The sequence below is a fragment of the Canis lupus genome, chromosome 6 (assembly GCF_003254725.2).
Source record: "Canis lupus dingo isolate Sandy chromosome 6, ASM325472v2, whole genome shotgun sequence".
Classification (NCBI taxonomy): Eukaryota; Metazoa; Chordata; class Mammalia; order Carnivora; family Canidae; genus Canis; species Canis lupus.
In genome coordinates, this window is record NC_064248.1 from 23,044,865 (window position 1) to 23,071,104 (window position 26,240).

Consider the following 26,240-nt stretch of genomic DNA (forward strand, 5'->3'; position numbering starts at 1 on the left):
ATGACAACACATAACAGTGGAAGATATTGGTGTGAGGATGTGGGGATGCTGTTCTTAATGAATAATAAAGTAACTCTTTTCAAGGCTTTAATTCTCCTTTATACCCAGGTGTTGCAGTAAATGTGTTGACTTGATGACTTCTATGAGCATATAAATGAGAATACTTAATGAAACACCTGGCTGAAAAAAGAAATAAAGTCATGAGAATAACATATTGTTAATAACCACGATTTTAAATCCGTGTCTCTGTTATTATTGAGATTTTAGATTCTGGGTTAAGTGCTCTACTCTCTTTGGAATATGCACAATGGTTATTGATCTTGCTAATGAGTTCCTCTATTGCAACATTTGTGGGTATATGGTTGGAGGCACTCAAGGATTCTAGAATGTAGGAGTCTAACATGGTCTTCATCAATCCATATTCTTGGCAAATAAACTCAGTTAAGGATTTCGGGAAGAACCAGGTTCTGGGAAAGAGGTATACATGTGTAGAGTAAGAAGGGGAATTAAAACATTTTTAGGCTGCGTTTTATCAGCAGACACAACGGAATGGTTCAATTATGAGAACCTGAGGGATCCCTGGGTGGCGCAGCGGTTTAGCGCCTGCCTTTGGCCCAGGGCGCGATCCTGGAGACACGGGATCGAATCCCACGCCGGGCTCCCGGTGCATGGAGCCTGCTTCTCCCTCTGCCTGTGTCTCTGCCTCTGTGTGTGTGTGTGTGTGTGTGTGACTATCATAAATAAAAAAAAGAATAAAAAAAAATTATGAGAACCTGAGATTGTCCAGAAAAACAGAATTCTGAGTCTAGTGTGGAAGCTATCACAAAGTCAGAAGCCAGTGTTTTGCACTTCCCAAAGCAACATAAAATGGGAGTGGGAGATGGTCCCTGAAGTATTAGATCTGAATGAGGTTGCTCTTTCAAGGGTTAGTCTAGACTGCCTCAGTGTTCACCACAATTTCAATAATCCCCCAGCCCCTCACCCAGTCGGAAGCCTTTATCACATAGTCAACTGTACTTTTCACCTAATGCTACTATGTGGGCACTCTTGAAGCCAAAGCAATAAAAGATCCTAGGGGAGCCTTATATTAACTCAAACATGATGCCAGAGTCATCTCCAAAAAAGTTTATTAGCATGATTAAAAACATTTTTTGAATAATGACAGAATTTCTAAACATGAAAGAGTATCAGTGGCTATACCTTGTAACCAAATATTTGCAACTGAATGGACAGCTTTATTGCCAGTCTTCATTTTATTAAAAACAATCCATATTTATTGGTTCCATGTGAAGTCGTGACTATTGCTTTGACTGGGGATGAGTCCCTACTGCAATTAAGTATAAAAAATATCTTCCATACTTGGAGTGTGACCTGTATTACTGAGTAAAGAGTTGATAAAAATCCTCAAAGAGTTGGGTTTTGTTTTTTAAAAACATTCCTTTTACACACTACAAAGAAATAATTAGTATTTTGGCTTTTTAAATTCCTACATGATATTTAGAATGGCAGTCCCCAAAGGTCCTCCCTTCACATAACCGCAAACGCAGACCCTCTTCTGGAGTGTACATTCTTGGGGTGGGCTCTGAAGACTTGGGCCTCCACGTGTCTATACTGGTTTGAGAACAAAGACAGCATCATCCAGAACGTAGTAGTCATTATACATGTCACCTTCACACAGGTATGGTAGTCTGGTGAAAGCTTCAATAACAAAACCAGCTTTTCTGAAAACTTCAGGCAGACTATTCACTTGTTCTTCCCAATTCTGTCCCTTGATTTCTAAAATTTCTGATGGTTTCTCCCACTTGCCACCTACTAAAACAAATAGAAACATTAAGTTAAATTCTTGAACAAACAAGTTACTTAAAGAGAGAAGGGAGGAAGAACAACATTTGCCAAGGACTTGGTATGTGCCAAGCACCGGGGACTTTGATGAATCATCTTCCTCATATCCCCGAGGTAAGAGGACAGAAATGAAGTATGGACCCAGAGGGCTGAGGATTCACCCAAGCCTACAAGGTTAGTGAGGGTAAGAGCAGAAATGCATTCCCAGGTTTGTCTGGATCCAAAACTTATAGTTTTACCATCTTTGACAGTTTCAGATATTACCCTTCATTAGACCAAATGGGTTGTAATAGTTCATGGTTTTAGTGAACTCCTCATTAAACACAGGAATATGAAAGCAGAGAGTTACCCATAAAATGTGAAAGAAAGGTTAGGGATAAATGCAAGAAAATACACCCGAGATATAGTAAATGTATGCAATGTATTAACTAGAAAGATTTATCAGGCCGAAAACAGACTAATGAGGCTTTTAATTTATAACGACAGATCATCGATGTGTTTTTCAAGTGAAGTTGAGCTACTCCCTAACTTTTCATAACACTTTTATACAAGTTAAGCTCCAAAACCAAAGAGAGAGAGAGAGAGCGCGCACTAGAACGGATGTGTCGGCCTGGCATTTCTTGGACTAGTGGCTGAAATCTGTCCCGGTCATTTGCAAGCCTAGGAGAGCATTCAGATGCTTAAGGAGTGGGGATGGGGTGGCTGGATAAAGTCTTCAGGTTCACACCAAGCATTGGCTACAGACACACAGACACACACAGATGATGGTATATGTCAATTCTAGGTTGTTTGTATATACTGTGATGTTTTTTAAAATGCACACATATTAAGTATATTACTAAATTCAGACAGAGAGTAACTTTCTGTGAGAAAATGCATGATATGTGCCAAGAGTACAAAGACACCCGGCACCTGAACCCTCTTCCTAGAGTCCTATGGCAGTCAAAGCCTGGGGAAGTAGCTTTCCCCTCTATTCCTATGGTGAAGGCACCGGCACATGACTTAAGTTCAGAACACTCGCCTGGGACACAGACTGAAGACCTAGTGACCCAGACAAGAGGGACGTAGGCTCCTTCTCTGGGAGGGCAGAGCAGTGGCCATGACACTAAGCAGCTGGGGCAGCATCAAGTGTTATGAACAATAGAGTGCAGTCTGTGCCATGGTCCCTAGTGCTCGGCAGCAGGAGTACACTTTTCAGATCAGTTTTACAGCATGTTTTTCTGAGGTGTTTTTCTTGGCTCTAGACCCTACGCATGATTCTCCAATCCTCCCATGACTGTGTGAGCTACCCTTGAATCCTTTCAATCAATTTCCTTTCACTGAAATCAGCCAGAGTCTGTTTCTGCTGCTTCCAAGGAAGAACCCGACTGATGAGGCCTCCGTGGGGCAGGAGAGGGAGGAGGAGGGAACTTCAACAGAGGGCCCACTCTTGGTCTCAAAGACACATTAGAAAGGGGTTACACAAATCTGAGGTACAGCTAGTTAATGTCACATAGCATTTCTTCATTATACCACGATGTATTGTTCATTAATTTTTCTCTTCTCTCTACATGAAAACACTTCCTTCTGCTTCCAGTGTGACTGGCCCAGCACTGAGCACACAGTAGGTACCCCAGGATCAGTGACCAAAATACTCTGGAAATTTAAAGGAACAATTTATCTGTCAAACAATACTCTCTCCTGGGAATAAAGACTACATGTAAATCAAAATCTCCCTCAAAATGTCTACAAATTCAAGAAACAATTTACCATATGCACATTTAGAAATGTACCCTATACTAAAATCTCAACTCTAAATGGTGAAACTGGGTTACAAACAATCTTTTACACAATTTCAAAAAGTTCCCGGTTATGGTTCCTTAATAAGAGTTCCTCTCTTCAGTTCTTCTTTTCTAAAGAGACAGAAAAAAAAGAGCTCACTCTCTTCAAATGCATACTGCCCACCACCGCACACGCACACCCCAAGAAATGGAGACTGTGAAGGGAAGCAGGATCGTTCTTGGCCTGGAAATCAATCTGATTCTCTTTTATGTCGGTAAGGTTCTTTCTTTTCTCTTCCATTTTATCTAATCAATTGCTATTCCTCACCTAATACATTTATATTTTAAGCCCCTACAGATTAATTTTGAAATGTCTAACACTATAGAAATGGTCTTCTTCCCCCAGACAAATAAGTAATAAAAGAATAGCTGAAAAAAAGTTTCAGATTTTTTTAAAAGATTTCATTTATTTATTCATGAGAGACACAGAGAGAGAGGCAGAGACACAGGCAGAGAGAGAAGCAGGCGCCATGCAGGGAGCCCAATGTGGGACTCGATCCCGGGTCTCCAGGATCAGACCCTGGGCTGAAGGCGGCACTAAACCGCTGAGCCACCCAGGCTGCCCAAAAGTTTCAGATTAACCTTGAAAATTCCCTTTGCTGCTTTAGAGAAGAGGACCTCACCAAACAAAGGGTTGAAAATGTTCTTAAAATTGCATGTGCTAGTCATCAACAATGTCGTTTCCATATAGGCAAACTCACACTGCACTTGATAGGCACTATGCAATACTTGCTGAATATTTTCAAAGAACAAGGTTTCTGAAAATCCAGATTTCTGTAAATTAAAAAGTACTTGTCATTAAAAAAGAAATGCTGCCATGGCTCCTTCTATAGAGCATAACCATCCCATAATAGATATACTTTTAAAATTCTGCTTATATTGATTTTTTTTCTCTATGAAAAAGAAAGTGGGGGGATTCCTGGGTGGCTCAGTGGTTGAGCATCTGCCTTTGGCTCTGGGTGTGATCCCGATCCGGGGATCAAGTCCTGCGTCAGGCTCCCTGTGAGGAGCCTGCTTCTCTCTCTGCCTGTGTCTCTGCCTCTCTCTCTGTCTCTCATGAATAAAGAAATGAAAATTATTTTAAAAAATAAAGAAAAAGAAAGTGGTTCTAATAATCTATCTCATCATAGCTGTAATAAAGCTAATAATCTCAAACTTGTTCACAAAGTCTGGGTCATAGGACAGGGAAGGTAGAAAAAGGTCTTAAAATAATTTTTTTCTCATCTGCAAAGAAATATATCAAAATGTTAACAATGGTTATTTGGGCACGAGGACCATGGGTGAATTCAGTAATATTCTGATTTTTTTTTCTCATCTGTTTATATGACTTTCATAAACTATTTTCATTAGTATTATTTTAAAGAAGAATCCTTATCTTTTAAAGATATAGTCTGACAGATGTGAAAAGAGAATATCTGAGATTTACCCTAAAATCATGTGGGAATGCTTCACAGATGGGGGGAGAGGAGAGACAAGACTGGGACATGGAGCAGCAGGGAGTTCACCAAGCTACCCATACTTCTGTGTATGCTTGAAATTCTCCAAGAAAAGTGTCAAAAATCAGTTTTCTATTTATCCAGCTTGGATCTAGCTTGGATCACAGTAAAGTGATTTTGGAGCAGGAGGTGCTGAGGGATAAAGCAAATCAAGAGTCGGGTGCTTAATCCATTGAGCCACTCAGGCACCCCTAAAGTCATCTTTTTTGTTATTTCCTCCACCAAAAAGATAAACTTTCAACCTTTTCAGAGGGTACCACATTGGAGGGAAAAAAAGAAAAGAAAAAAAAAAAGAATCCTCTAAGATATGAGATATCTTATCTCATATCTCCTATTTTTTTTTATGTCTGGAGTTATCTCCAAAAAATTTTCTGAAGATTTTATTTATTTATTCATGAGAAACAGAGAGAGAGAGAGAGAGAGAGAGCTCATAGAGACATAAGCAGAGGGAGAAGCAGGCTCCCTGCTGAGCAGGGAACCCAATGCAGAACTCAATCCCAGGACCCCAGGATCACGACCTGAGCTAAAGGCAGACACTCAGCCACTGAGCCACCCAGGCGTCCCAGGATGAGAATTCTTAAAGAGAAATTCTTACAGGACTAGGCTTGGTGTGACCCATTATCCACACTTCTCCCTTTTGCAAAGAGGCTGTCATTGGTGCAGGGGAGGGGCAGCAGTTTCCTCACCAGTCAGCACTCTCAAAAGAAATCATCAAGGGCTCTTTTCCGACACTCAGACTAACCATGCAGAAGTCGGAAATAAGGGGAAACATGAAACTCCAAAGTTGCAAGTATTTATTCTTCCCCGGCACTTTAGTTCTCCAAAATTTTAAACATCAGCTTCCCTTTTAAGACTATCTGAAGAGGACTTCAGACTGAGGTGCTGTCAGCTAACTGTTAGATCTTGGCGGGCCCAGCTCCATTTGAAACCCCCAAATGGGTTTCAACATAATGATATACTGATCATAACTTGCAAAGAGTTCATACTTCTAAAGGGACTGCCTCTGAGTAGACATGAGGCAATATTTACCAGACGTAGGAGTGAGTGCTATCCTATTCAGCTGCAGACAAGTGAGGTGACCTTCCCCTCTCATCTGGTCTACATTTACCAGGTCACTAAAACACGTCCAGCACATCTCAGATTGTACGTATACTAAAATTAAAACATTGGTGAGAATATATTTGCATCACACATGCCATGATTCTAATTTTAATTTCTCTTCCATTCTGGATGAAGACTATGAAAACCATTAAGTCAAAAACAACAACAAAAACCCCTGTCTGAAACTCAAGCATCAGGTCACTTGGGTTACTTTTCAGTTTCATTTACAGCAGCTAAGGACAAACTCAGACGAGTAAGACCATTTGGAACACATGACCAGCAGAAGTCAGACTAAAAACTAGCATAAATTCTAATCTGTCTCAACCAATATTATTTTACATAGGCTCTCCCTTGCCCCTAAAAGGGTTTAGGGCAGATCTTCCCATTTATAAACACCAGAGTGGCACAGGCCTGGGATCAGAAAGAAGGCCAAGGTGGGGACCTAGCTGGCCTAGAGTGGAGGAAGCACGCAGCAGAGAGAGCACTAGACTGGGTGTCTAGTCCCGATCCTGCGAACACCTGCTGAGACACCCACAATTATCCCTGACATGGGCGGCTGACACCATGGGAAGAGGAGAAGTGGTGACAGGTGCAGCAGCAGAAATAGCTACCTCTTACTAAATTCTTATTAAGGCTTAGCCAAGTAAACATTCCTTATGCACGGATGGTCTCACTTAAACCATCCACTAACTCCACGAGCTGCATATACTGTCTCCACTTTGCTACACACCACTTGCTTCAGAGCTAGCATCCGAAGTCAAGTCTGTGCTCCTTATCACAACATCGTTCATCAAACAAGATAGAAGCTACAAGGGACTACAGAGCAGTGTGCTGGTACCAGGAAGAAATCAAATCTGCTTAGCTGTGGCACAGCTAACTCATTAGACCTCCACTTGGTAACCAAATATGCTGGAGGCGAAGCCAGGGCTGTATTTCCCCAGGTGTGCACCTTGTCTTTTATGTTTCCCGTAGGGACAATCAGGCTTACAAAAGAGTAATTGTGCATTGCCATGAATTCCTAGCAATTCCAACCCCCGCAAGGCCAAATTAAAAAAAAAAAAAAAATCCCTTCACTCATGCACTCACATGAGGGGCATGTGAGTGCCCATTACTACTACCCATTACTACATCGACTGCAACACTCTTGTGGGGCCAGGGAAACAGATGAGGAAACACGCTCGGAGATCAAAGGAAAGCCTGTAAGGACACTAAGAGTCAACATGGGAACCCCAAATTCCCGACTCCAGATCTGTTGCCACCTCTGCCCATAACACTGACTCCACTAGGACCTCTCTGTCCTCGAGTCATCAGACGTCAAAGCAAATAGCAGGTTAAGGTCAGGGAATGTGGGGGCCGCTGGTATCTTACTACTACAGTCTTGCTTGTGCTGAGAAAGAGTTAAGAAAAAGAAAGGAATCTGAGTTCCCTAGTCCCAAAATGTCAGTTAAGAGAGCAGAGGCAAAGGGAAACAAGAAGCTCACTAAATGTGGCTCGTGTGCTTCCTCCCACAGGTGCTGCACGTGGCTGCAGAGTCTCTGTCTCACAACCACCTTACCTTGAAGTGGATTACAATCAAGAGGCTGCAACCATTCAGTGTTCCTTCACCCACATGGGGTGCCCTTCACAGCAACCAAAAAGCCTGTGGTTTCGCTATGGTGTAGACCAACCTGAGAACCTATGCTTGGATAGATGCACCAACAATGCGGGCAAATTCACAGTGAAGGAAGCCCTGACAGAAAACCAAGTCACCCTCACTGTAAACAGGGTGATGTTGAATGACAGTGCAATCTATATCTGTGGGATCATCTTTCCCAATTCAAAGGAACCCGGAGCGAAGCAGACCGGAGAAGGGACCACATTGGTTGTAAGAGGTCAGTCAGCTGAGGCTTCACTCAGCCCTTTAAATGCATCACATTACTTATATGTGGAGATTAAGAGACAAGATATGCTAACTCAATACCCTAGCTAGTGAAGGTGCGAGCTGACACAAGCTGCCACAAAGTCTAGATTGAAGCACTACTCCAATCCTGTCTCCCAGGCTCCACAGACACAAACTCAGGGTTCTCTCTCTCTCTCTCTGTGTCCAGACCCTGCTAGTGCAGGCTGGCCAACAGGTCCTCCTTTTGTGAATGACAGTGACTGGTAATGTGCCAACTCCAAAGGCAAATTTAGGATGATTATCGAGCAGCTTGTTCAGCAATTAGGCTGGCATTGCACCATCTAGAACAAAGCATAAGTGACCAATAAATTGGAGCTAGGGGGAAAAATGCAATATGGAGAATAAACACAAATTTGAGAAGCCATTTGGAGACCTCTGACCCCACCCATTCTGCATGGACAGAAGAACAGAAAGGGATCAGTATGACTCTAGGTTCTTGAGATTTGCTAAAACAATTTCCTCATTCAAGTGAGGGTATTGAACCTGGCTATATCCCACAAATTAAAAAATCAAGAAATTTCAGGAAAAAGCTTCCTGTGATTCTGGGGGAAAGAAGAGAAGGGAAATAAATCCTTGACTTTTTTGGATCCCTTCCCTTAAAAAGGACTCTGGTATGATGAGCACTGAAATTATTAAAACATCAAAATCAACCAGCCCTATGGGTTTAAAAGAGGACTTTAAAAAAAATAAAATAAAATAAATAATAATAAATAAAATAAAATAGGACTTTAGGGACCTGAGATCATTCCGTACAATCCCTGCTTTTAATGACTAGGGGTGTTCTAATGGGCTTTTGGTATCCCACTGTCATTAACCTTAGTTTATTCTCACCTAGAAGATAAATTATAAATGAGTTAATACACATAAAGCACTTGATGATACCCGGCTTATATAGCAAGTACTCAAGAAATATCAGCTACAGATATTAAAACATACACAACAACAACTTCAGAGACTTGTATATCTCACTACATTAGTCTTCTATAAAAAACGTTAGCCAAAACTGAAAGTAGTTTGTAAAGAGATGAAAAGTCTCAAAACTGCAAAGTTTATGTGAAGAGAGATTCTTCTCCAAGTGACAAAATAAAGTATTACTAAGACACAGCAATTTCCTGCACCTTTTTCTACAAGAGCTTCTAATTTAGTACTTGAAACTTTAAAAAAAATTTTACAATATGATTAATTTGTTACAAAAATGTATGCTGTACAAACTGAGTTCACAGAATAAGCACCTACGGGATATTTAGTTGAAAAGTACAGGTTGCTCAGATAATAATTACAAATCCAATTGTATTTTCTGCTTCAAATAATCAGGTAATTGAAGAGAGGAGGGAGGGAGAAATTCAGAACTTGAAAATGGATTCAATAGTTCTACTTCCAAAACTTTTTAGAAAGAAGGGGCACATGTAACAATGCCTGTCTTTTAAAAGGTGTATTAAGCCCTAGGATCCTCAACTCATGTTACTCAGATCCTTGTACAGACTCCACTATTCAGCTGTGTATACTAAACAGTTCAGTTATACATGTCGGCATTAACAGATACGTTGCAAAAACATCTTAACTCCACGAACAGACTATTAGTGACCCCTGTACATCATTTCTACCAAAAGAAATTTTAAATGCCCTTGAACAAACTGTCCTAAAATGTTTATCTGACTTCAAATAATGTTATATAAAACGTGATTCTTAACATAATGACAAGTAATTAATTGGATTTAAAATTTTTTTAGTTTTCAAAATGAGTAACAGTTTTGAATTTTAACACATTTAAAGAACTGATGAACTGGATTTAATTATATCATATACTTGAGTGTCTATTGAATCAAGAGACCCTGAATAAACTCTGACAGTAATAGCCAAGCAGAGCAGTTCATGTTTGACCTCTACTATAAAGTAACTCCAGTTATACTTTATACATGTATTTGCAATAATATGTTTCCATAGTGACTGTGGTTCTTTCTGTTTTTGTAATTAACAAAGAAAGGAAGGAACTGCACAGTCTCCTGATAGCTGTTCTATCACTGCTCTCCATCTACATTACCGGTGCACTCGTGATCTTCATAGTCCTCTCCAAAGTAAGTCACATTTCCTTGCACTAGATGTCCCTACAGCCTTGAATATTATCATAAGGAAATAATTTCCATCTCTCCACACGTGAGCCTCAGAAATAGCTCACCTAATTAACATCCTCCTGTACATCTGCAGGAAACACCACCTGCAGGAGTGGTCTGTGGGAGTGTAAATTATCATTACTGAAGTTATTACCAACCAGAGTACACAACTTGCAATGTTTTCTCTTTAAAACCAGTAATACGAGAATAAGAGATCCTTCTTTATAACTAGCTTATATGCGATCTTTCCTCTGGGAAGCATTACTGTTATCTATAAAAGACCAAAAAGGGGTAAACAAAGACACTGAAAACTGCCTTAAAATTTTTTTTAAATGCCTGAAGTTTTTGAGAAGGAATATCTTCTGGCTGTTCATAGGCTATAAGAGGGGTACATATGTGCTATATTAGGATTATTACAAAGCCTATAATCAACACCAATATGAATTATTTTATTAATGTAATAAAACATCTCAGAAATGACATAGAAATTAACTCTCACTGTATACCATTTAAGTGTTTAGTTTAATCTTAATAGTGTATAAGATATCTGCCAATGTTTTGAGTGCAAAAAATGCCTGTTTTAAGACCTTCCTTTTCTTTTTTTTTTTTTCCTTCCTTTTCTTCTTGACAGTCAAAATCTAATTCTTTAAGAAACAAAGAAACGGAAGATTCACGAAAGGTACAGAGCAATGCTTGCAAGATACCTTTTAAATGGCGGCTGGTTGTAATTACTTCAAACTCTAAATAATTTTTAAAAATACAGAGAACATTATGGTAACTTTCAACCAAAGATAGCTTTTCTTATTACTGAGAAACTCAAGGATAATCTCAAGTGGTAAACTATGATTTAAATTTGATCATTCTCAACCATAAACCTTACCTAACATACAGGGAATACAAGAGTTAATGGTGAGTGTAGATGTGTTGGAGGGCTTGGGGGTTGCGGGGATAGTTTCTCAGACTGGTGGTAGTAAAGAAAGAAAAAGCTTGGATGATAATATAATAATCATCTCTTCTAGTCCTAAGAGAGACAAGGCATTTTTTCTCATTTGTGTTTACAGAAGAAGAGTGCTCGACGTATTTTTCAGGAAATTGCTCAGGAACTATATAGTAAGAGACACATGGAAACAACAACCTGTAAGTGTACAGTATCAAAGAGATGTAGTGCAGATACAAAGCATATTTGACTGAAAAAGCTAAGCTGCCAACAAGCCATCAATAATCATGTTTTCTATAGGGGAGTCTGAACGAGGACTTTCATAAATAATGCATTTTTATATAGAATCTGTTTTGATAAATATGTAACAAAGGATATCTGATACAGTATCAAATAGAGACCAAGCTGACATCCTGGTGACATGGAATCTTTCAGGAACTCATTGGATACAGGAAATGTTTTCAATTCAGACAAGGATGCTTTTGTGGATTAAAATTCCCTTGTATAGTACCTTGCATGCAGTCATGGGCAGTAAGTAAATGTTGCAAACACTTGTGGGCCAAATTATACAGAAAACATCACTTATTGCTAATAAGGCAGAAATAAATTCACATTAGACAAGATGAGCTAATGAAAATAAAAATCAAGTGTTTTATCAGTCTTTAAACAAGATGCTGTTTTAGTGCTAGTGGAACAGATCCTCAGTTTCCATGAGGCACAATCAGACTGCTCAGATTTATATTAAAATGTATCCAAAATAATGAACTTACATACAAAAGATTTTTCCTCTTAAACAGCTGCCAAGAGGACAAATGTAACAAGTGTCTGATTTGAGGTATTTTTTTTTTTAATCTAACTTTTCAAAAGGATTTTCATTCAGGAGAGAGTATAGTCTAACTGGTCATTTCATACCTCAGTGTGTATACAAATACACAAAGAAATGGTCTAATTACCTAAGACAACACTCTGAATAATTGTAAATGCCTCTTCACTCCTTCCTTATTGAGGCAGGGGCGTCTTTTTATGCAAACAGGCAAAGGTAAGTGTCCGGAAGGCAAGTCTAGAAGTACTGTAATGTAAGCCAGGGCTCTCACAACAGCATCTCAACAAGAAAATTAATTTTCAACAGAGCACAGAGGAACATGTTACTGTACCCTATGAGGATAGAATCAGCAAATCCTAGACTGGAAAACACTACAGGCCAAATAATCCTTGCTTCAACAATATTGACAACAAAAATGCGATGAATGGAATCTTAATATATTTAATAAAATACAATAAAGGATGAAAAATGCTTTAAAAAGGAAAATTAATTTTCAGTTCCCATGTCTTACTCTAAGTATAGGAAGAATAATTATTGGACCTTTAAGATTATTAGAGGGTACTTAGGACACAGAATGCAAGAGGGCATAGTAGTTTACATGTTGCTTGCAGGGGGCATCATTGGTTATACAACCTTAAATTTGGCTTATTTACTATTACAGGATAAAGGCAACACTTATGAAAACAGAAGAGTACTTCCCAACTACGAAAGACCATAGACATGTTTAACTTTTCAATTAAGTCACTGAAAATCCAAATCCAGAAGTCATGGCAGTGTTAATGGACATACATATGCCCATTAGGGCTTTTAAAAAAAACAAAGACGAAAAGACAATTCTCTACAAAGGAGGATACCACAGTACAAGGAAACTTTCACTAACAGTAATTACCAAAATACTAAAAGCCTTACAAAATACAACTGAGAAATACTTTCCTAACTTGCCAGAAGAATTCTGAGTAGTCTAACATTTTAAAAATTTCCAATCTCATAACATATATCCTATTGTTTCATTTGATATACAAGGTACATAATGACTGCTATCCTGAAGAAGTCACACCACATGCCTTTCTTCTGAGTGGAAGAATTGTCTTTATGGTTGTGGAAGTGATGGGCCAGTGAGACTAAGCTGGGACAGATGGTAGAAGGAGGAAGGGTAGTACCAAAATTTGAGTTAAAAAAAGAAAAGAAAAACCGTCTTGCAAAGTATCTTGGAGCGAATACTATTTCTTCTGGTATTGCCACTGGGCAATAGTACAGTGCACATTTTCCTGCCAGGGTATGCAAAATAACTTACATCATGCTACTTACAAATAGTGAAAAGAGTAAGAATATGACAGCTAAAATATGGAAGATGCAGCGCAGAAGGTTTAACAGAAAACCTCAGAAAAAATAAGCCCCAGCCAACTCTAGATGTCAGTGTTGCGCTAAATAACAGCACCAGGGAAGCGGTGGGCAAGGCACTGTGCTTGACTGTGTTTTTGCAATACTGATTTTTAATTGATTTAGGAGGGGAGTTATTAGATAGGGGGTTGGGTCTAGCAAAGGTGTTTATGGAATCATTACCATCTCACTGAGAAAACATGCTATGGATTGTTCTTTGAAAGCTACCTCACTGGAAAAATCTATTTAAATTATCCTTAAGTGTGCATTCATTATTAAAAATGAATTACAATCTATTTTTATTTCATTAGTCTTTCTTTTGGGGCACCTGGGTGGCTCAGGGGGTTAAGCATCTGCCTTTGGCTCAGACCGTGATCTCAGGGTCCTGGGATTGAGCCCCGCATCGAGCCCCTGCTCAGAGGGGAATCTGGCCTCTCCCTCTCCCTCTGTCTCTTCCCCAGCTTGTGTGCTTTCAAATAAAAACTTAAAATAAAAAGAAAAAGTGTTTCTTTTAAAATGGTATTAAATGAGGTAAATTCTATTTTTAAAACCCAGACAGAATTTTAAAATATTTTAAGATCCCTTTGAAAACATTTTGCAATGATGGCTTGAATTGGTGGTCTCCAACACATGTAATCACATGTACAAGGAAAAACTGGAAAGAGAAGAAAGGGAGGGAGCATGTAAACTCCTTTTATTTGTGTGTTTGTATATATATGTGTGAGTGCCTATGTTGTATATTTGTGTGTGCTGCGTATAGTGTATGTTTGTACACATATGTATGTGTATGGGCATATGTGTATATGTAACTTACACACAAAGGTAGGAATTAAACAATTGGCATAAATAGTTACAGAAATAGAAATGTTAATGGTTTCTTCCTATAACCCAAAATAAACAGTCTTGTGTTCTCCTGGGTGTACAGCCCTACTTTTGAGACTGCTGACTTGAAATTCATCTACGCTAGATGGCAAAAAAGGATAAGCACTAACTATCCAGGTGAATAGAAAGTGTTAGATTAGATCATTTGCTTTTCATTTCTGAGAGTCATTACATTTTGTGACTCCCAGGACTGAAACTATACTGTTCTTTGTGTAACTTAGCCAGCAGGCAAAATCCCTAAGATAAACCAGTATTTGATTTAGAATAAATCTTACCCGATGCAACAAGGACTGTTTCCAAGATTACTATTTAAGCTTAAATCTGGAATACACTTTCCTTTGGGAAAGCAATTACATTCCCTTAGGTCATATATTACAGTTACTGATGTATATATTAATATTCATTCTTTTATTCATCCATCTAGCCAATACCTACTGGTTGCTAGACTATTGTACAGTTAAAAGTCTTTCTTTCATGCCACCCTTGGGTCACACTGACTTTATCCTTTTCTAATCCCACCTTGTTCACGCTCTCATGTTTTGCATATGCTGTTCCCTCTGCCTGGTAAAATGCTTCTCAGATACAAACACAGCTCAAATGTCACCTCTTACATAAAACTCCCATAACCTCCCCCTAGCAGTTAATGGGTTTTTCTTTCTCTAAACCCACAGTTCCTTGTCATATTTCTTATCAGATTATCCTGCTATTGTCTGCTTACATCTATCTTCTGTATCATTCTGTAAGTATCTTAAGACTAGAAGCAAGTTTTTCATTATCTTTGTATTTTCACTGTCTAACATTGCCTGGTAAAAACTAGGCTCTCCGATGCCTTTATATGAATACAAATGAACACTATTTCTATAGAAAAATATTTTTCAGTATGTCAACTGAGATGTGAAGCACACTTCATTCCCTAGCAATCAACCCTCACCCCCTGTCTGTAAGCAGTATTTGAGATTCCCTGGCAGTATTAGTTTTCCTACTAGCTGGGCATCCAGAATTTTCACTGGAAAAAATTAAGCTATAACTTTCTGTTTAGATTGGAGTTTCCCATGACCATGAGAAGAGAATAATACTGAAACAGCTCCCAATAAGAGAGAAACAACAGAGACATGGTTCTAGTGTCTATACACCTTGCCCTCTACCCAAGAGCACTTAAACCACATACTGAAAGATGTTAGCAGGATTTTCAGAATAAGTAATTTCTTCTTCTCTGCCACATGAGACCCAGGTGAATGGGAGACCCCTGGCTCATGGGCATATAGTGAAGGCTCTGTGGGGTCAAGTCACATAAACCAATGGAGAGTGCATACTTTGAGATGAAGTTGTGATGCCTAGCGAAGTCATCAAATTCTGATGATTACTGTGAAGAGTATTTCAAACTGAAGGACTATGAACAAATAGGATCAATAAAGCTACCAAAAAAGATGAAGTAACAGGACAGAATAGGATGACCTAAATCTAACACACATTAAATATCAACATTGAGACAGACACAGTAGGGCACTCTCCTATATGTTAGAGTTTTTTATTTTTTTCGAGATTTTCTTTATGTATTTGACACACACACACATATACAGAGCCCAAGCAGGGGGATGGAGAGGGAGAAGCAGGCTCTCCATCAAGAGCAGAGAGCCCGATGCAGGACTCAATCCCAGGACTGTGAAGGCAGATGCTTAACCAACTGCACCATCCTGGTGCCCCTACATTAAATTCTTCAATACTCATGAAGAACCTCGAGGTAAAGATCAGTCCCGCTCTTATAGATGAAACACTAATCTTAATGAGAGGTCCAGGTTTCAAACAGGGCCAGCCCTCAAAGCCCAAGCTCTTTCCACACAACAGTCCTACCAGAGTCTTGCTTATTTCTATTTAGACTTATTCAAGTTTTAAGACTAAATATGCCTAATCAGAATAATAACCCTAGAAGAAAGTTTAAAAGTTGCTAAAGGCTACCTCTCAACAGGCACAGGCCTCACTGGTTTCACAGGAGAATTTTACTAAACTTTCCAAGAACAGGAAGCCATATTCCATTTAAATTGTTTTACAGCATAGAAGAAAAAACTTCCAAATTATTTTTTACAAAGCCAGCAGAAGAGTGATACCAAAACATGAGAAAGATAACATCCTCCAAATCAGATATAAATCAATTACTCATCAACATTTTGCTAATATTTTTATTTAGAATTTGAGAAGACTATCCCATCTAAGCCCAGAAATGCAAGGGTGGTTATAAAGTATACAAGTACTATTAATTTAACAAGTCAAAGGAGAAAAAAAAACAGAATGACTATCTCCATAGATGTTGAAAATACAGGTAACAAAATTCAACAGCAATTCTTGACTTTTTAAGCTTTTAACAAAACAAGATTTAAAAGAATATGTATTTCAAGCCAAACAACAGCAATCTTAAGCCAAACACAGCATCATATTTAAAGTAGAAATATTCTCATTAAACTAAAAAACAGGGATCCCTGGGTGGCGCAGTGGTTTGGCGCCTGCCTTTGGCCCAGGGCACGATCCTGGAGACCCAGGATCGAATCCCACGTCAGGCTCCCGGTGCATGGAGCCTGCTTCTCCGTCTGCCTGTGTCTCTGCCTCTCTCTCTGTCTCTCTCTCTGTGTGACAATCATAAATAAAAAAAAAAATAAATAAATAAATAAATAAAAATAAAAAAATAAACTCAAAAACAAAACAAAAATGCCTACCATTTTTTAAAACATATTCTGGAATTAACTACCAATTTACTTGGACCAAAAAAGTCAAAACATGTAAAGTAAGGAGCAAAACCATTTGTAGATGTATGAAGGAAACAAAAGAGAATCAACAGAGAAGCTACTGGAAACACTAAAATATTTCAAAAATGTAAAAGATTACAAAATTAGTACATACATAAAAAATCAATTGCTTATGTTTGTAAACCTACCATTCACTCTCAAATATGATGAAAGAGCCATTTGCAACAACAGGGATGAAACTGGAGGACATTATGCTAAGTCAAACAAGCCAGACACAGAAAAATAAATACTGCATGATCTCACTTATATGTGAAAACTAAACAAGTCAAACTTGTGGAACTAGAGAGTAGAACGGTGGTTGCCTAGGGCTGGAGGGTGGGGAAAATGGGGAGACACTGGTCAAAGGATACAAAATTCCAGTGACGAGTAAGTTCTGGGGATCTAATGTACAGCGTGACGACCACAGTTAATAATATTCTGCTCTGTACCTGAAGTTTGCTAGAAGAATAAAACTTAATTGAGTAACTATGTGAGGTGATGAATGCATTAATTAGATTGTAGTAATGCCTTCAACAACATATACGTATATTAATCATCATGCTGTATACCTTAAATACATATAATTTTTATTTGTCAATTTCCCAAAAGCTGGGGAAAAATTTAAAAGTTAAGAAAATGATAGAAGGAAATTTTCTATTTAACAGTATCACACACACAAACACACCATTAGAAAAATCCAACAAAAACTGTGCAGGACTTTTACGAAGAAAATTTTATGTTACTAAAGAACATAAAGAATTGAATAGGGCCACTTGGGTGGCTCAGTGGTTGAGCGTCTGCCTTTGGCTCAGGTCCTGATCTCAGGGTCACAGGATCGAATCCCACATCGGGCTCCCCCCACAGGAAGCCTGCTTCTCCCTCTGCCTAGGTCTCTGCCTCTCATGAATAAATAAATAAAATCTTTAACAACAAAAAGAGAATTGAATAAAATGAAAAGTACATCCTATTATTAGCAAGGAAGACTCAATATTCCCTAAATCAATCTATAAATTAACTAGTGCTACAGTTGATCTGTTAAATAAATAAGCCAAGAAAAATCTGCAAAGGAACTACTAGAAGGGAGCTAATGCTATGACATTAAAATGTATGCTAAGCTACAGTTAATTAAAATGGTTTGGTACTGGCACACATGGAAGGATCAATCTTAATAGAACCAAACCCATATGGGATTTCAGTCTATGATAAAGGTAGCAAAGAACTGGGGAAAAGATGATTATCCCATAAATGGGGTTAAAATCTCAGGTTAGCTATCTGGAAAACGGTCTTTCACAAGCAGTTCCAACTTTAGAAATGGTTCATATAAATATCCTTAGACATAACTTCCTTCAGGGTATTTTTCTATGTCACCTTCTCAGTGAGGCCCTTCCCTGAATATCCTCTTTAAATTATGGCACCCAAACCCAACTGTCAATTCCAGATGCCCCTTTCTTGTTTTTATTGTTTTCTCCATAACATGTATCACCAACAGCATGACATTTGGTTCCTGTCTTCCTCACTAGAACATAAGCTCCATGAAGGCAAAGATATCTGAGTACTTCCTACCCACTACATCTCTAGCATCTAGGCACTCAGGAAATATTTTTTAAACGAATGAAGATATTCTGTGGCAGAAGAGTAGTCAGCACCAATCCCCTTCCACCTTCACTGCAAGCTCAGCCCAACAGTGTAAAGTAAATATGCTCAGGGAAGATGACTCCCTCCCAGACCCAGAGAGTGCATCTTGACTGTCCCTGGCTCCTCCCTCACCAGTTGCTGATTGGGCAGGAATAGGTGCCCCAGTCTTGCCAATGGGCCCTAAAATGAAGGGAGATTTCTGGGGAAGGTCTCCCTCACTAATAAAAATAAAAAAAAAAAATGATATATGGAGGAAAATGGTTCTCTCTTTCTAGGAGTTGTTTTTTGTTGTTGTTTTTTTTTCTGAGGTGGGGGCAGGGGTGGAGGGAAAGGGAGACAGATTCATAAGCAGGCTCCACATGAAGTGAGGAGCCTGATGCAGAGTTCCAACCTTGAGATCATGACCTAAGTGGAAATCAAGAGTCGAATGCTTAACTGACTGAGTCACTTAGGTGCCCTTCTATCTTTTTAAGATTTTGTCATCCTACACATGACATTTGGTACTACATCAGCCATTCTGTAATTCTGAGGGGAATGTCAATACACTGAAGATGAAGAAAAGAAGCTCTGAACTTCAACAGAACAGCTATATTACCTAATTAACCCAATTCATAGTCACTTTTCCAAAATAAACTCTTAATTTTTTAAAAGCGATTTATAGTTGCTCCATTTTAAAAAATATAGATTAGAGAGAGAGTGCGTGCAAGCACAAGCGTGGGGGAGGGCAGAGAGAGAGAGTCTTAAGCAGAGTCTACACTGAGCACTGAGCCAGACATGGGGCTTGATCTGAAGACACTGAGATCAGGACTTGAGCCAAAACCAAAAACCAAGAGTCAGACTCATAACAAACTGCACGCCCCAGGCGCTCCTTCTGTTTCTCAAAGCAGAAAGCGTCCTGAACATACTTACACATGGGCAAAGACTTGCCTAAGAGTGTTCATTTCACTATTATTTATAAAGCAAACTGTTGGTACCTAAAAGTACATCAATGGGGACTTCCTCAAGTAAAGTTATACATCCAGTGGCATGCTGGTCAATGTTTCCCAACAAGCATGGGGAGGGGAGAGGCTACTGCAGTGTTTGCCAATTTCCAAGATTTAAGTGCTCCCACCACTGACCATACAATGATCAGGTTCAGTAGCAGCCACTCAATGACCAGTTCACTAAACTCACGACAATATAATAATCAGCTCTCACAAGCCAATAAAACTGGTTCCAACATACCACTTACAACCAGATGATGAAAGTAACATTTTCTATAAAAATTACAATTAAAAAAAAAGGGCAGCCCGAGTGGCTTAGCAGTTTAATGCCGCTTTTGGCCCATCCTGGAGACCCGGGATCGAGTCCCACATCGGGCTCCCTGAATGGAGCCTGCTTCTCCCTCTGCCTGTGTCTCTGCCTCTCTCTGTGTCTCTCATGAATAAATAAATAAAATCTTAAAAAAAAAAATTAAACATGCCACTATTCATTTTTACAATATAATTTTCCTTTTCTTCATTATATACTTTTTTCTTATTTGATACTTAAAAACAATTCTCACTAGATTTAATGACTCTTAACTAAAACTGGGTCAATAAACCAAATAAACTGAAACTGAAATCAGAAAGACACATTTTACATTTTTTTCAAAATGGCTATGGTGTAAAACAAATTTAAAAATTACCAAAAAAAAAATCATTTCTTCTACAATTGCTTTTTGTTAAAAAATAGATTGAGCCAAATATGCAAAGCACACTCCTATATTCCTAAAACAGCCCAGTATTCATGAACTCACACCACAAGGTCATTTTGTATTTCAGTCCTCACATTGTGTCACATGGAAATCATCAGGATCTAATTAGTGACTTAGAGAAAGGAAGCAATAATAGAGTGCCGTGGAGCAATCTGCAAAATGTATAGGTCATTAAAGGTCACCCACAGTAACAAAGCTTCTTGTCTCAGGTTTGCTCTGTGTCACATGTCAGACTCCTTGGACTCAACAGGCAACTCTGTGCTATGCATCCACAATCAAGGAGCTTGTTTTTAGGCCTTACTGGAGACTACTCTCTTGTCCAGTCGGATTTCCTCTCAATTTTTAGTGTGAGGAACACAAAAAAATAAAATTCATGGTTAGATTGATGTTTCTCCCACTGCTCTTCCACCTCCTGCTATGCCAGGAAATAGCACAAAAATTCTATCATGTGGTTGCCCAACAGGACACAGGAAACTGAGACCTTACAACCTGATAACTAGTGATTGCAATGCAGAGATGGAGCTGAGACTTAATTAGACAGGGAACAGCACTGAAAAAAAAGGTCAGGTTGCTGAATTATCAAGGACATTTACTAGATTTTACTGTAGGAACCCTCCCCACACACACACACACACAATATGGGCACTCACACGTAAAGCAGTTTTTTTCTTTACTATGACAGGTGGTTCTACAACAAGAATGTGAAAACGGAGAAGTTACATGGGGGAGGGACTATCTGGTCTACTTGCGTTCTTTCCCACCCTCTTATGTCTAAAGAATTCTTTATTACTCCCATCAACTAAGTCCAAAAATCATTTGATAAGGTTAAAGCAAGAATTTAATCTGAAGAAACTACAACCTGAGGAGAAAAAAATATGGACAAAAAGAAATGAAGGAGCAAGTGAGGCAATGCAAATCCATGGTTATAAGCAAACATGAGCATTACTCCTGAAGACAGTTTCACAGATATTTGCCAACTACAACCCTGGTGAAATAGTAATGGATTTCTTAAATATGTCTGCAAGCTCTTGGGAGTTTTTGAATCCAAAACTGAATTAGGCAGCAAAATGGAAAAAATAAAGATTTTTAAATTTGAACATGCAATACTTTACATGATAATTAATTTTTATATTACTGCACATTAGCTTATGAAAATGCAAAGGAGAAGCTTAAAGTCATAACTTTCAACATGACCTGAAATGTAAAACCATGTTAGCTAAAACCATGAGTTAATGTGACTACAATCAAGTCACAGTAAATACGGAGTAATATGAAATCAAACCATTTCTTCTAACATATTCTTCATTCAGTATTGTTGAAGAGCAAGACTATGCAATCAAAAAGTCAAATGTCACACAAAGAAATGAAACATGCTGGAACACAAATGGTCTTCAGTAGGGTAAAACAGGTAACAGCATTATCATTTTTAGAGTCCAAAACAAGAGATGTAACATACAAAACAACTATGACGTTCAGCAAGTATATACAGGTAAATTAAAAGGCAGCACTTATTTTTTGACTCAGCTTACAAGCTAATAAATAAGTGATTCAGGCTCCATTTTAAGAGCAGAAAATTGGACACATTTTAGGTTTTCAATTTCAAGCAGGCAGACCCAGCTGAGTATTCACTATTATCACTGCAAAGGGAGCATTTAGGGTTCTATAAAATCCACATTAAGATGAACATGTGTCACATGGAAATCCTCAGGGTGATCATTACATGGGTGGTATTTTACATAGGTTAACCAAATTCCTTTCAATTCCAGGCTCTTCTAAGAAAACAAAATCACAAATACCAATGAACATCTATGCTGGGTAAGAGGGGACCTGACCACACTTACCGTTTTCCACATAGGGATGAAAGGGTAAAACCAGGGCAAGGATGACCCTTCCTCTAGTTGGCTCCAAGACACTTCTGATATCTTTTAACAAAGTCAGGGGCTGATCACAGCGGTCCAGCAAATTTAAGCAGCTGATGACATCATACTGGAACCCTGTCTTCTGCCATTCATTTATACCAAGCACTCTGAAAATATCAGAAATAACCTGATTGATATAAACCCACTTAAAGACATCCTTAAACATAAAGTTAGAGCATGTACTGCAGGCTCTTACTTTATCATCTAACTCAAATTAACTGCAAGCTCTTTCATTAAAATTTATATTTGCAGTAATAAAATGGCCAGGCAAAAGAAAACAGCAACCCTATTTCTTTAAATTTAGCGTTTCACCTATTTCCAGATCTTAAAACCTATACTTCCTTTATAAGAATTAATCATATGTTTAATAAGTATGAAGATATAAAGTGATAAAAATGGCTATAACTAGACCATCAAATTCCTGAATATCAAATGAACAAAAAAATCCTACTTTCTACATTCATTGGAATTTAATCACAAAATACATTGTATATTCATGTTTTATATTCCTGGGGTCCCTCCTATTTTTAAGAATGGCTGGGGGTGGTATAAGATAATTTCCTATGGCTTTTTAAGCACAACTCTGTTCCCAGGAGACAGATGCCATCTCATATATTATCTTCACATCTGAATAACTATATAGAAAACGATAAAGCACAGGTTCCTATTAAAACCGTAAGGGAAGAGCATAGCTAACACAACACTCTCAGCCTCGGTCCTAACACAACACTCTCAGCCTCGGTCTCTCGCTCTCTCTTCCTCCCTCTCTCTCTCTCTCTCTCAGAACATTTCTAAATCCTTTACAATGTTTTATCCACCAAAAGAAGGAATTCTCTTATCAAGAGTCTTTGTTAGCCCCACCATTTAAGGCAATTTGTAAATGACTCACTCTGCTTGGTTATGACAATCAGAATGTGGCAGGTGAGACATGTTATGATAGAGGCAGGGAAAAAAAGGAAACAGGAGAAAGGATCTTTGGTAAACAAGTCTCTGATAATGCTGAATAGATACAGTAAGAGTTATCTTAGAAAATTCTAAAAGTATAATGAGGGCTGTTTCAGAAAACTCATTAGCATAGTGATATTTGAGAGCATTTTTGAATAGTAGAATAAAAGGAGCACAAACCACTCAGCTGCATCTTCTTTTCAGTCTAAAAAATTTTTTTAAATAACTAAAGCCTCCTCTAAAGCAACACTCTAACCAACTTCAAGGGACTAGTCAGATTCCTTTGTTGCTTGAAGTAAGTAGGGCATTAGGGCTCCAAACTCACTTTGTTGTACTGAACTTGTAACTGCAATGATGATTTTAGAAACTAGATTTAGCTCAAACTCTAAAGATCCTAATTTTGAGATACAAATATGATCTATTCCCATTTTAAAAACCGAGATAAACAATTAAAAAGGACTATTTGCATATTAATACTTTAGTCAAACAGTTTAAATTTGTAAATTGCAAAAACAAATCATATACTTGATTTTAAAAAACAAAATTACAACAAAAGTCTTAGGCCATCTATAAGGAAGCAGAAGCCAAGCATTATCATCATGTTTTAATCTAGAACAATCTCATTAAATCTATCTCTGAATTGCCTGCAGTTTTTGAAAGAAAGAAAGACAGGCTCCTAACAGAAAATTATGGCTTTAACACAGGGATGGTTACAGCTATACATTTAGAAGCCCAACTTCATCTTTACTTCTGTAAACTCAGTTCCACCGATGAAGACAAACTTATCAGCCCCACTCAAACCAGGAATAACGCATGTGGTTAAGATTTCCTAATGAGGACAGTGGAAGAAGTGACTTGTCCAAATTACGCAGCAAGTCACTGGCAGAATAAAAATTACACCTTGGAAATGCTCCTAGTACATTTGGGGCAATGAAGGTGCTCTCCCCAGCTAAGGTGAGAAAGGGCCTGATGATAGGTCTGTGAATTAATCCTGTCGGGGTGGTGGGATGAGAGCAAAGAGCAGTCTGCTCTTCAGTCTCCAAAATCTTTTCATTAAAAAGAGAAAATGAAGATGTTAACATAAGAAATAGAATTCTTAACTAAAATATTTTTTTCAAGGAAGATTTCAAACCTCCAGATAATGGATTAAAGTCAGGCATCTTTCAAATTTATATTAAAGATCTCTTCTCTGGTGTTAGAACTGTACATATGATTCCTTTTTGATTACCCACATGTGAATGGTCTATGTGAATTTAAGTCTAAACCCACCCCCTGCATAGCTCAGCATCTTACCACACCCGTATTCCCTCCACCATCTACTAACTACCATTCAGATCACCTAAACTAATTTTGCCACTAGTTTTTGGTGAAGCAGACCAAGAAAGGAAAATATGCTGCCCAAATTTTTTCCTGCCATAGAACCATTTTGTCATGTGCTATCATTTGTATTGTAGAATTGTTAAATGGTGCACACATCAAAAACTGTATAATCCTTTCCTATGTCTGTGGCTTTTCCAAAACAGTATTTTTTTAAAGATTTTATTTATTCATTTGAGACAGAGAGAGAACATAAGCAATAAGCAGGGAGGAGAAACAGAGGTAGAGGGAGAAGCAGGCTCCCCGCTGAGCAGGGAGCCCAATGTGGGGCTTGATCCTGGGACCCGGAGATCATGACCTGAGCCAAAGGCAGACACTTAACCGACTGAGCCACCCAAGCGCCCGCAAAACAGTATTTCTAACCCTGGAATTATTCTTTTCAAGAAAACGATTTAAAGTAATAGTTTATCTTCCAGGAGGATTTAAAATATATTTTACAGAAGTGAAAAAAGCAATAAGTATTTTGATATAGACTAAATAAAAAGCAAAACACCAACAGTATAAAGAAAAATTATTGGTTTGTTTTAAAAATCAAAGCCACATCTTTAAGTTTTACAATTGGGTTTTCTGGCATAAATAGTGATTCTTGGCAACAGAGGAAAAACCCAGACATTTTCTGTAAATTATTTCAAAAATGACATCCAGAACCTTTATTAGAAAGCCAGTTTTTCATGAACTCAGATATCGAAGAGAAACAAATAATAGCTAGCTCCCAAGCCAAAATAAAAAAAAGGTATTAAACTATAAGTCTTCCCTGCCATCATGGGTTGGATGAACCCCAATCTTAGTAAGAATACCATTTCCTCATTAAAACCTCAGACTGCCGAAAAATACCACTTTGTGAATATGTTTTTATTTAATACTAACGATAAAGTGGAGGGAATATCAACCAGTATGAATTCCTATTTAGGTCAAATTACAAATAGATTTTGGCATATGTGTTATAAATTAGGAAAAAAATTAAACTAAGTATTTTTCATATGGTGATAAGTTTACTACTAGGTTATATAGCATGTAAACTCTAGATACAATGAATTATTAATTCAAACATCTAAATTTCACTGATAATTCCATTCAGGCATTTAGTCAAGAAGGGCTTCAATGGCAAGTAAGGAATGAAAGGGGCAGGAGTGCACAGGAGAATGAAGCAGTTTCAAACACCTTCCACCTCATATGCACTTCCAAAAACAGATTTTTTTTTTTAAGTGGAAGGAGAACATCAGATTAGGAATTTGGCATGATTTAAGGCATTGTTAAAACAAAGGTAAAAAAGTTCCAAGTTTTGAAATGTTGAATTAATTTCTAAGTGAAGAAATACTTCAGCAGTCATCACCACAGGCCCTCCAGGATCTAATCTGAGACAAACTGCCAGAGCTAAGTTGGATCTTACAAATCATGTAGTTCAACCTCACACAGATAGAAATCTACAATAGCGTTCCTAACAGCTATTTAAACACTGAGAGTGGCAAGGACTTGGATGCTTCAGGTGTTAGGAAGGTAAATGCCCCTAAACTCTACCTC

The 26,240-nt window shown here is 38.2% G+C and overlaps 2 protein-coding genes across 8 annotated transcripts in view; one reads left to right on the top strand and one right to left on the bottom strand.

Annotated features, from left to right (window-relative positions):
* Nucleotides 1–1,110: 1,110 nt before the first annotated feature.
* The window catches only part of METTL9 (methyltransferase like 9), a 47,211-nt gene continuing 22,081 nt past the window's right edge, over nt 1,111–26,240 (bottom strand). For 2 of the 3 annotated variants that reach the window (XM_025416209.3, XM_025416207.3), the window contains exons 4-5: nt 22,320–22,504; nt 1,111–1,812 (exon numbers count right to left, since the gene is read on the bottom strand). In XM_025416209.3, the coding sequence (XP_025271994.1) occupies nt 1,607–1,812; nt 22,320–22,504 (391 nt within the window). In that variant the 3' untranslated portion in view covers nt 1,111–1,606. The remainder of the gene's footprint in view (nt 1,813–22,319; nt 22,505–26,240) is intronic. The other variant, XM_025416208.3, reaches the window with a different exon arrangement.
* IGSF6 (immunoglobulin superfamily member 6) lies at nt 3,693–13,745 on the top strand. Of its 5 annotated transcripts, none has more exons than XR_004816487.2 (6): nt 3,693–3,877; nt 7,771–8,130; nt 10,183–10,273; nt 10,941–10,988; nt 11,371–11,446; nt 12,731–13,745. XR_004816487.2 is itself a non-coding variant. In XM_025416210.3 (6 exons), coding segments are annotated over exons 1-6 (687 nt in total). In that variant the 5' UTR covers nt 3,693–3,771; the 3' UTR covers nt 12,733–13,745. The 5 variants fall into 5 exon arrangements, 4 of the variants coding, with proteins under 4 accessions (XP_025271995.1, XP_048967252.1, XP_025271996.1 ...); XM_025416210.3 differs by having other exon boundaries at nt 10,179–10,273; XM_049111295.1 differs by lacking the exon at nt 12,731–13,745 and adding an exon at nt 12,044–12,559 and having other exon boundaries at nt 10,179–10,273.

What these genes read in the sequence shown, in the direction of transcription:
- IGSF6 (XM_049111295.1), top strand. Translation starts at nt 3,772, where the DNA reads ATGCATACTGCCCACCACCGCACACGCACACCCCAAGAAATGGAGACT. An exon ending in TCTGATTCTCTTTTATGTCG is followed by an intron (nt 3,878 to 7,770) that starts GTAAGGTTCTTT and finishes TTCCTCCCACAG; the next exon opens with GTGCTGCACGTGGCTGCAGA. An exon ending in GACCACATTGGTTGTAAGAG is followed by an intron (nt 8,131 to 10,178) that starts GTCAGTCAGCTG and finishes TAATTAACAAAG; the next exon opens with AAAGGAAGGAACTGCACAGT.